This window comes from Dryas octopetala, chromosome 3 (assembly GCF_963921425.1).
Source record: "Dryas octopetala chromosome 3, drDryOcto1.1, whole genome shotgun sequence".
NCBI classification, from domain to species: domain Eukaryota; kingdom Viridiplantae; phylum Streptophyta; class Magnoliopsida; order Rosales; family Rosaceae; genus Dryas; species Dryas octopetala.
Genome location: NC_141368.1, coordinates 14,723,830 through 14,735,396, shown reverse-complemented (window position 1 = coordinate 14,735,396; position 11,567 = coordinate 14,723,830). Strand labels below are relative to the sequence as shown.

General features: G+C 34.8%; 2 protein-coding genes across 2 annotated transcripts; both read right to left on the bottom strand.

The window, feature by feature from the left end:
• Positions 1-1,320: 1,320 nt before the first annotated feature.
• On the bottom strand, positions 1,321-4,521 carry LOC147291232 (uncharacterized). The gene is made up of 7 exons (XM_086237015.1): positions 3,729-4,521; positions 3,195-3,327; positions 3,054-3,107; positions 2,863-2,954; positions 2,095-2,330; positions 1,824-1,994; positions 1,321-1,736 (listed from the first exon to the last, which is right to left on the bottom strand). Exons 1-7 carry the CDS (start codon positions 4,412-4,414, stop codon positions 1,639-1,641), a joined length of 1,470 nt encoding a protein of 489 aa, XP_086093141.1. The 5' UTR covers positions 4,415-4,521; the 3' UTR covers positions 1,321-1,638.
• Positions 4,522-6,632: 2,111 nt separating this feature from the next.
• LOC147291231 (uncharacterized) lies at positions 6,633-9,602 on the bottom strand. Its single transcript, XM_086237675.1, has 2 exons — positions 9,185-9,602; positions 6,633-6,890 (listed from the first exon to the last, which is right to left on the bottom strand). Exons 1-2 carry the CDS (start codon positions 9,479-9,481, stop codon positions 6,780-6,782), a joined length of 408 nt encoding a protein of 135 aa, XP_086093801.1. The 5' UTR covers positions 9,482-9,602; the 3' UTR covers positions 6,633-6,779.
• Between the last annotated feature and the right edge of the window lie 1,965 nt (positions 9,603-11,567).

Here is an 11,567-nt window from a genome sequence, read left to right as displayed (position 1 = left end):
TTTGGCTTCCTAACAGAAAATGTGATTTTTACTAAAATGATTTGCAAATTGTTTTTATTACAGTTACTTGGCAATATCTACATGCATGAATTGTAATTATTGTATGACCGATATTGCACCCATGCATTTGTAATTTAGTTCATGGGCTGTTACCGCATTCATCAACTGCATGTCCCAAATCTCTCTCTCTCTCTCTCTCTCTCTCTCTCTCAACTGAAAATTCCAGAAAATAACAAACTTGCACAATCAATCAATCACAGTTCTATTGGGGTTAGGTTGAGACATGATGAAAAAGAACTGGCTAAAGAACTGGCTTTTCCAGTTTTGCTGAAACCACTCTTTTTTTTTTTTTTCTCCAAAACTATGCAATTATTAAGGGACACCATATGAGTTCGAAACAAGCTCTTGAAAGTAAATGGATTTTAATATTGTTTTGTCCATGCGGGAAACCCAATTGACAAAAGAAGTCATCTGGCTTTACTAGATCGTCAAAACCTGCTAGAAAACAGAAATCACATGTGAAACAACTTTTCGTTTATCTCTTTGGAGAAATTTATTGTTATATTACATAATATTTTACATTTACAAATCACGATGAATGAATTGACCTAATCTCGCCTACTTACTTGCTTTCTCTCACAAAATCCCTGAAGTTTTCTGAGAGAAATTACAGTCGATGCAAATACAACATAAACTACAAATACAGAAAATTAAGCCTGCTCAAGGGCGGAGAAAAGATTCTATACTTGCAGAGGCCGAAATAGAAATGTTTAATTCTCACCAAATAATTTTAATAGTGTCTAAAAGTTTTTTTTATTTTAACTCTTTCTATTATTAAAAAATTAGTATGAATGATTGAAAGGTATACCACATTCTTAAATGACACTATACCCAAAATATATTCATAAGAACTTTGTGAATTTATATAGATATTTACAATTAGAGTTTATTTATTATGAGCATGCTAAAAAATTATTGTTAGAACTGTGTTTTACACATTTGTTGCACTAATAATAATCATCAATTATCTTTGATTCTTTGTATAATACCTAGCTCTTAAATATTAATTTTCTTTGATTTAATAGAGGGGTTTTATACTTTTATTTAAGAAATTGGGCTTTAAAGAAATATGGTCTTCAAACAAAGGAAACTACAAGAATAAATTATCAATTGCTGTAGTTTTTTTTTTTTTTTTGCAAGTACAAATGTGGGAGAAGGGAGGAAATTACATACAAAATGTTGAGCTAAGAATAAGATTCAAAATAATTGAGTTCAAATAAACTCGATCTTAATCAATTAAGTACGAAGTAATAACAAACTTATATTACCAATAATCATAAAAAATAAATATCCAAATGATGTTGTGCGGTTTGAGTTATGTGACATGTAATTTAATTGTAATGCTCACAAAAATAATAGAATAGAAGAGACAAAAATTGTAATTACAAACAACAAATATGCTCAACACATTGGTATCTACAACAGTACAACATATATTAATTTTTTTTTTTCAAAAGTTTGCATGGCCTTCTACGTTCCCCCTCTGAGCCTGATCTCCTTTCAGAACTATAGACCAGTGGTTCTTCCTATAATTTTGCACCGCACTTGAAAACATCAGAATGGATGGCTCCATATGCATCAACTAATCCTTCCTGCTTGATCAATCAAAGTGCCAACCTGGTCTCCACATAAAGCTCTTGAAATATTCCCGGGTTCCAGCAAATTAAAAATTACAACTACAGAGAGAGCATATTTACTTTTTTAGTAAAAAAGTAAATAGGAAAGAAATACACATGAGTAAATAGGAAAGAAATAAGACCAACCAGGAATTCCATTCTCTTCGCAGTACGTTATAGCCATGATGTCCATGGAGGTAATGCTTCTAGAAACAACCTCCCTATAGGAAATATGATCAACAGTGACACTGCTGTTGCCAGAATGACAGTCATATAAGTCATTAAAGTTTGTACCCTTGAGGACTGCATCTGCATTAACTGACACCAGAAAATATATATAGAGCACTGAGCACATCATGGTTGAAAGAAAGGAGGATATCAGAAAACAAATCAATAGGGGGGCAGGGTAGAATCTTACTCTCAGAAGCTCGAACGGCTGCTGCAATATCAGTGGTGAAGAGATAATTTCCTGTACCAGCACCAATGCCACCGAATATGACAACTCTTCCTTTCTCAAGATGTCGAATGGCTCGTAGCCGGTTATATGGCTCAGAAACCTCTGGCATTGTTAATGCTGTTTGGACACGGGCCTGAATGCCCACCTTCTCTAAAGCTGATTGAAGTAGTACAGAATTCATGACTGTTGCCATCGTACTGAATGCAAGTACCAGAAGAAATTTAAGGATGAGTATATTAAATCATTATTCCTTTTTAAGGACCTTAAGATATAAATGCAAAGATGCAAGCAAATAAAGGACTTAAAAACAGGTTATAAGGCAAATCTGAATTATGCCCACATTGCTTTCCTTCCAGACAAGCAGCATATGCAAAATCTAGCTAATTCTAAAAACCCCTAGAATTCCTCCACCCAAATGCACACATCCAATACACAACATCCACGAAATGTTTATATCAAAAGTGGCCCCTTTTACGTAGACCAAACTAGTTTTGATGAAGTAACAAAGTATTTTAAATTTGGGCTACTAAAAAAATATGACTAAGTTGACAGACCATAATGTGGACATTGGAAGTAATAACTCCACTTTCATAGAATCAGAAACAGAAATTGCACATTGTTGCTCATGATCATATAGAACATAATTAAGATGATATTTCAGCCAAAGAATTGAACAAAAGTAGACTACACAAGCCAGAAATCACAATTAGTCAATACATTGGACATTACCCAATTTGGTATGCTGTAGACCTATCCAATCCAGTAGCAGACACCCATGTGTCTCCGCAAAAGAAATTACGGCCTCCAACAACGATTGCCACCTTTAGAAAGAACAGAATTCAGAAATTTTAATTCGAAAAAAGAAAGTAACTATACTATCAAGGTTTGGAAGTAAAACCTAATGCAAGTTTAGGAAATACCTCCACCCCAAGGCGGCAAGCTATTGCCACTTCCCTAGCAATCTGCATTGCCACCTAATGACAGAAATAAGACCGCTCAGTTATTCTGCACAAAGTGATCAAATATTATAGATTCAATAACATTTCATCCAAAGCTTGCACCTCAGGATCAATACTCTGGCAGTCCCCAGCTAATGCAGCCCCGGTTATTTTAAACATTACTCTAGGCCATTTTAGATTTGGCATCGATTTGGATTTCAGGATGCTTGCAAAGGCAGCGCCGCCAGGCGTGTATCTGCCAATAGAAATATCTGCCGCTCCATGAAGATGTTTTGTTTTGGAAAAGAAAACCAATAATCATTAATCAAGCACACCCAACAAGCTGATTTGACTCATTTGAGCAAGAAAACCTATAATAAATTACTTTCGCCATTGTCTTTCACCAGTAACAATATCGAAACATGAAAGCAGTGCCATTACCTCCACTCCAAAGATAAAAAAGTTCAAGCAGTTTCATAAATTTCACATTCTCCTATAATTTCATCTCCTATAAATCTCACTTAAAAACACATGAAAATTCACAACTTTTCTTGCACCCCATTTCACTATTTTACCCAAATGACAAACCCCACAAAGCAAAATAATTGATTCAACAACAAACATGAACCAAACATTTATTACTACAATTTACAATACCTCTTAGGCTGCTTAGCAGCACTACAATTAGCTCTGCTTCCCCGTTCCTCATCCAAACCACCACCGCCGCCTTTGGGCCCAACAGAAGTCCCCAAAATAACCTCAAGCTTCTTAAACCAATGCCAGTGACTGACCCCCAACCCACCACCACTAGTGACCCTCTGCAGCTCCACCTTGTACCTTTTCTTCAAATTGTCAATCTTATTCTTACACTGCTCCACGTTCTTGTACGTCGACTTATTACCACCACCGCCACTCCTACATCGCTCACTGACCATCTCAGCCACCTCCTCCCAGTCCCTCCCTCTCAGGTTTCCCCTACTCAGCTGGTTGAATTTCTCGGTGTAGGCTTCTAGAAGGCAAGCGATCGCCGTGTCGCTCCACTCCTCGCGGTCCTTTCGATAGTCCGCGCGGTACGACGCCGTTTCGGGCCCGCTGGAGGACTCGGCCTCGGTGGCGCTGGTGGTGCTAGGGTTAGGGTTTGCGGCGGAGGAGGGTTTGAATTTCTTGTAGTAGTAATTGCTCCGTTTTGCGGTGGTAGGGTTTTGGGTCGGGTTCGGGTTTGGGCCGGATTCGTTGGGGAAGGGTTGGGGGAAGAAATCGCCATTGTTGGTGGTGTCGCGGGGGCGCGTGGGCGCGTGGAGGTGGGAGGAGTCGATCAGAGGGAGGTCGTCGGAGGAAGCCATTAGGGTTAGGGTTAGGGTTAGGGTTTGGGATTGAGAGAGAAGGAGACGACGGCGTTTGGGGTTAAGTGACGGAACGTTGGAGACGGAACGGAGGGTTATCAGTTATGAAGTTGGGAGCTTCAGGGTGAAATGGTGAATGATGAGATTTTGTGGTGTCGTCCTCAGTCGTAACGGTTCCGTCACCTCAACCAAACGTTTGATTACACGTTAACACTTACACAGTTACACAAATCTCTTGCTCTCACAAAAATTAATTAATTTTTAATTTAACCAAAAAAACAAAAATCAAATTTTTCTTTTTCTTTATTTTTTATTTTTAAAGTTTATTATAGATATTAAACATATGTTACATATCTAATCTTAACTCATTATCTCACTTTCCTCACCACTTAATTAATTGATCGTTCTTTTTTATTTTTCTATTTTATAGAAAATAAGAAAAAAAAAAATGACATGTTCCCTTAACGTATAGTCGTATAGAAAGAAGAAAAATGATGTGGTTAATCCTTAAGTTTTGATGGCTTCTTCAAGTTCAATTCTCCATTACTAGAATATAAATTTTAAACCGTTTGATCTATTCATACATATGATCACATCGATCATATGGTATCTGTCCTACAAATACCATACCAAAGTGCAAATGAAAAGGTGGGGCCAAAGTTAAGATTTAGACAAGCCACATGGGTTCAATCAAGAAATTAAATTTCGAAATTTTCGGCGAAATTTTGTCAAAAATTTCGTTTTTTTAGGGTGTCGAAATCGAAACACATGTTTAATAATTTTTCGAGAAAATTTCGCCGAAATTTATCAAAATTTACCGAAATTTATCGAAATTTATCGAAATTATCGAAATTTTCATATTTTCTATTTTCTCCAACCTCAGAAATTCACCAAAAATAGCTCGAAACTCCAAATAATTCACCGAAAAATTCTACAAACTCGTATTGATGAGTACTAATTTTCTATAATCTCAAAATAGTCAAATTGCTTTCAAAAAAATTATGAAAAATCCTACTCTTATAATTTAATTCTGAAAAAATAATAATCGTCAAATTCTTAAATTTTCATTTTTTAAAATTCATTTCCACACAACTAAGCTCTAGAACCACAACCAAAGGTCTAAGTTAATTAAAATAAATTTAAAGAAATTTTTAATTCCTTTAAACAAACCTTAAAACAAATTTGAAAATTTTAAGTAACAAAATTACCATAAGCCAAAATTTGGGTTGTTACACTTAGTGAAGACAAAGCTTGGCTAAGTAAGAGACACGGGAAAAAAGGAAGGAAAGATAAAAAATAAAAAAAAGACTGAAGAAAGAGGCACAGGGAAAAAAAGGAAAGAAAAAAAAAATGAGGAGGGGTTTAGGGCTTTTGGGCAATTGGAAAGAAAAAAAAAAGTTTGAGATTTCTTTTAGTTATTTTAAACCTTAAACTTGAATACATTTCTATATAAAAAAATAATTAAAAGTATCCTAAAGGGCTTAAAACCTAATATCCTTAAAAATATAGAATATATAGAGTATAAAGAGTATTAGGGTATATAGAATATATAAAGTATTAGGGTTTAGATTTTAGTGTATAATTAAATTATACACTATAAATAATATACTAATTTTGTTTATTCATTATACTAATTTTATTTAACAGTATTTGCTTCAGCGCGCATTATATTCACCTTATATCACATGAAACCTACTATATAATTTGATTTCTTCAATGTTTTTTTATCAATTTAGTAGATAATATATTAAATAAACATATGGTAAAGTTTCATTCAAAATTTCCGTATTTTGATAGTAATTTCCGTCATTTCCATCTAATTTCTGTCAAAATTTAAAAATCTTCAAAATTTCCGTCGAAATTTCCATCGAAATTTCCTCGAAACTCGAAATTTTATTCCTTGGGTTCAATCTCATCTTAATGTACCAAAAACAATGCAGAAACAGTACACATACCAAACCAAATGAAAAACCAGATACAAAAAATAAATAAATTAAAAACCATCCAACCACCATGCAACTTTTTATGTGCGATCACCAGTAGAAAATATGCAACATAACCTTGTGATTGTGAAGCCTAAGAAATACATAAATTGCAATGTAGTTTGCTCAGCGCAGGCTTTGTAGCTGTAAATATATGTGTTGCAATGTAGTTGTATGAACAAAGAACCAAATCAAAAAAGCATTAATTTAATAGCTAATAGTGACAAAATGAAGGCTGGAAATCAAAGGGAAAACACTTTCTTTACTAACCACAACAATGTATATTATGTTTTCATGTACTAATTTTATATTAAGAATCCATAAAATAACTTGCATTTTCAATGTTCCATATTTCGAGTGGTTAACTATGGCACATGCGAAACCTATTCATCAACAGAAGATCCTTCGTCATCAGATCCGCCCTTTTGATCCCTTCTTTCATTCCATCTTGCCCAGATCCACCTCAAAACCAGAAACCCTCCAATAGCATAAACCTGAAAGTAGATAGAGTAAATTCATTAAATAATTAAAGGAAATAAGTAACACTTAAATTGGAAGGGCATTCGCAGGGTCTAGCCCTTTCTTTTCCTTTTCAGTCTGTTCATATTCATAGCTGAAACAAGGTGTAATGAAACTCAACCATCTGCCATAGAAGCCACAACCAAGGTGTTCATATTCATAGGGCAAGCTGAGAAAAGGATGACTTATATAATCAATTAAAAAGAGTAGAAATTCGGAACTGAATAGAAAGGAAAGTCAACATAAAGACGTATCAACCAAACAGTTGCTGTCCTCACTAAATGTTTGGATGACGGCCAAATACAATACCAAATCCATAGCCCCTCTTATTCATCATTTCTTTTCTTTAACTCACATTTGACAAACATGTTATCTCAGATACATCAATGGCCTTCAACATGATATTTGAACCCCCAACAATACATAGTTTGCACCTACAGTATATAGACACCCTGAAAAATTTATAAGCCTATCTCATTTTCCTCATCTATTTTGAGTATACGTTCATCAGTGTGATTGTGAAATTTGATATGAGATGTGCCCAATACTAAATAGCGATCAGTAGAAACTATGAAGAAACTAATGAATCTGAATTGAGAAAGGAAATTTTCAAAATACAGAAACAAAATAAACAAGATGGAGAAAAAAAAATTCATTGAAAAGTTTTTTTCGACAAAAATGGACAGAAAGCCAATGACCTTTGTAACTCATGGATTGGACACGAAACTTTCAAAATTTGAATTGAACGGCAAGTTTCTACATAAATCCCACAAAGTTGGTGTCAACTACGATAATTTCATCACATCAGCAGAAGACAAAACACAGATTCACATAGTATGAGTGCCGGCCTCTCACCTCAATGAATGTATACAATGTGAACCCGAGAGAACTAAAAGAGATGGGAGTTATATCTTCAAATTTAAAAAGTGCACATTGTCTTAGATTACCATGCACCATCAGGCAAAGACTGACAAGTGTGTGTCAACTGTAGGTTCATAAAAACATGAAAGACAATTCCAACTGTTATTGTTCTGTGTTTCCTTCATGCGCTTCCTTGTAACATGAAAGATAAATTTTAACCATCAATCTGAGAGCTTTTATGGATTAAGGACCACTAGTGGAACTTTTCTAAATCATGCAAAGATTCAGCTGACCATGAACATAATCTAGATGTCTCACAAGAGATGCAAAGTTCATCCAATTCACGATTATCAAATCCTTTAAAACAGAAGTTTCAAGTCCCACTGCCTCCTTAGAAGAAAAGTAATTGACCATAATTACATTCCATACGATAATGAAATGGTAGGTTGAAGGGACTGACTGTTCAACACAAATCATTCAAATTATTGGTAACATATCACCATCCACTAATAATGTACCATAAACTTTATCATTGACATTATTACCTCACCTATTGGCCATACCATAGGTTGAATCAACTATGTCCATGCAATTCCTATATCTCCTTAATTATTCCATGACCATTTCCCCTACACATCTTTTTGAACTATACCTCAGGACTCATCCTGAGACCTTTAACCACTATTCTAAAATAATCATCATGTCACATGGACACGACTGTGTCATCACCAACCTTCAAACAAAAATCCTCATAAAATATTTGTAATCCCTCTGGAGCTCCCATAAGATAAAGACCACAAGCCCTAATCAGTCCACTGTTAAGTAAAATGATCTTCTCACCCTTTCCATACTAACCCTCCTCAAAATGCCATACATTTACTAAGCTAGGCTACTTAACCACTTAAAACACATATAGACTGACCTCTATTCCAAGCAACCAGTTGTGGGAACAAGGTCTCACCAGACAATATCAAGTAAATAATTACTGCAAATTTGAGTTTCTTGATAGAGCTGGAGAACAAACAAATAGCAAGCTGAGTTTTAAGCTTTTGTGCACAAACAAAATCAAACCATGAACGAGTGTTGTGAGTCCGCAGTTGCGTGCTAAAAAGCCTCTACAACCCTTCCTATCCAATTTCTGTTTGTTGTAATCAAAAGTTCAAACAAACAGCATGATGCATCCAAATTTTGTCTGAGAAATTTAAGTCCACACAAACTTGTATGTTCAAACAAGAGGATACAAGAAACTCAAGTTATATGCATCATGACTGAAACCCAGATTCAAATACAAGGTTCAATTTCTTTTCTATTCTTTTTTTCTTCTCTTTCCCTCCATTTTTTATCTAAACCCCAAAATAAATTCATGTTAATTTAAACTAAAAAAAATACAAAAACGAAAAGGCCATACCTGCCAAAGTATAATAGGATTGGAAGTCTTTCCAGGCTCTTCATTCTCAACCGCCACAGGAGGAGGAACCGCAACTTGCGCTTTCGGAAAGCTCACAATGTCAGGTTTCTGAGTCTTACTTCCACTTCCTTCTTCTCCAGTTATTGCTTTTCTTGGTTCATCTTGAACAGGCACCGCTGATTCTGGCTCTTGCTTGAAGAATGGAAATTGAAGCTTGAACTTGGGGAAGAGTGAGAACAAGTTTCTGGGTCCTTTAGGGTCTTCTTCTTTGCTTACAATTTCAGTGTTTTCGGCCATTCTTGTGAAAGACTGGGTGATTGTGGATGTGGATTCGGGTTCGGGTTGTAAACGGCGGACAAAACAGAGTAGGAGGAGATGTTCAAGTGAAAACGCTTTTGTTTTTGTACTATACGTTTCCTCATCTCCTATTCGGCTACTCCAGAAAGTTCTTTCGTTAAATACAAAAATAGTTTATGTATTTTACAATAAATTTTAATTTGATTCATTAATTATAAAAAATATTAATTTAGTTTACAAACTTTTCAAGTTATACTAAAATAGTATAAACGTTAACTTACATCATAAAATTTAACGAAAACTGATCATATGCACAGTAAGTGACCACATTTTCAGAGGCATTTTAGTATGTTCATCATATTTACATGTGACCAATTTCGTTAATTTTCGGATAGAAATTAACGTTTGTACTGCTTTGGTACAATTTGAAAAATTCGTAGTTCAAATTGACACTTTTTATAGTTAGTGAACTAAATTGAGAATCAGTATAAAGTTCATGAACCATTTTTGTATTTAACACTAATACATTTTATAATTGATAAATTTTTTTTTTTGCCATAAATTCTTTTACTTGTTCAGTTATTTGTGACTTGAATCCACACAAAAATAATCATTTTCTAACAACTAGAGTGTTACTTACAAAGACATATATTTAATATTAATTATAAATTTATCTTAAAATAATAAAATAAAGAGATTATTTATATTAAGCCACGATAAGCTTGAAAGACAATGGGAGGAAAATGAGAAAGTCAAACAGTTGTTATTGAAATAAAATAACTCATTGATGGAAAATCATCAGCTACATAATTAGCTTCCTGAAATGTATGTTGAATAAGGACTAGCTAGCAAATTAATGTCCAATGCCGAGTAGAAAGAGCGAGTTTTCTAAGTTGGTTTCATCTTTTTGAAAAACAAATAGTAGAGACACCAAGGTTCTGTAGCCCAAGATCACAGAACCAAATATAAAGAAGAACAAATCAAAGACAGAACAAGAGAAAAGCTCCAGAGAAATTACTTTGTCGCTGTAATGAAAAACTTGGTACAAAAGAGAAAAAGCTACAGTCTTTTTAGTTTTTAAGGTGCAGGCCAAAAGCCTCTTCCAAAAGCAGCTGTACCTATTAACTAGCTTAGGCTATAAAATAAACTAAATAATATCTTATAGGCCTAGAGCCACATAACCAAAACAGAGTAGTAAATGATGTTGTATGTTTCCAAAAAGGAACTTTAAAGCTTAACACCCCCTCTTAAATTGATTTTTGGAAACCAGCCCAAGTTTTGCACGAAGAGCTTCAAAAGGTCCTTCAGAGAGAGCCTTGGTGAATATGTCTGCAACATTATCCTTACTCCTCACCTCCACATTGTTGATTGTACCATCAAGAACTTTCTCACGAATGAAGTGATGCTCAATTTCAATATGCTTTGTTCTAGCATGACACACTGGATTTGAAGCAAGCTTGATAGCACTTTGATTGTCACCAAACAAAGTAGTTGACTTGTGAATAGCTAGGTAGACATCTTTGATGTGTCTTCGAAGCCTCTTGTGCGACAAGTGTAGCAGCCTTGTATTCTGCTTCTGTTATAGACAAAGATACTGAATCTTGTATCTTGCTGCACCAAGAGACACTTGTAGAGCCACATAGAAAAACATATCCATAAGTGGATTTCTTTGGTCTAAGTCTCCACCCAAATATGCATCAGCATATCCCTACAACATAAACTCACCACCTTTTCTATAGAAAAGACCAAAATCAAGTGAACAATTAACATACTTCAGAATGTTCTTTGCAACCTCCAAATGTGGTTTTCATGGTTCCTGCAAAAACTGATTCACAAAACCAATTGAAAATGCAATATCTGGTCTTGATATTGTCAAATATAGAAGACTGTCAACAAAGGCACGATACCGCCTAGGGTCTAGGAGAAGTGAACCTTCATCATGTCTTAGCTTCTCATTTGTATCGAGTGGAGTGGACCGTTTCTTAGAAAGCTTCAGCCCAAATCTACCAATCAGCTTCTTAGCATAACTCTTTTGTGACAAGAAAATTCCAATTTGCAAATTTTTCACTTCTAAACCAAGAAAATG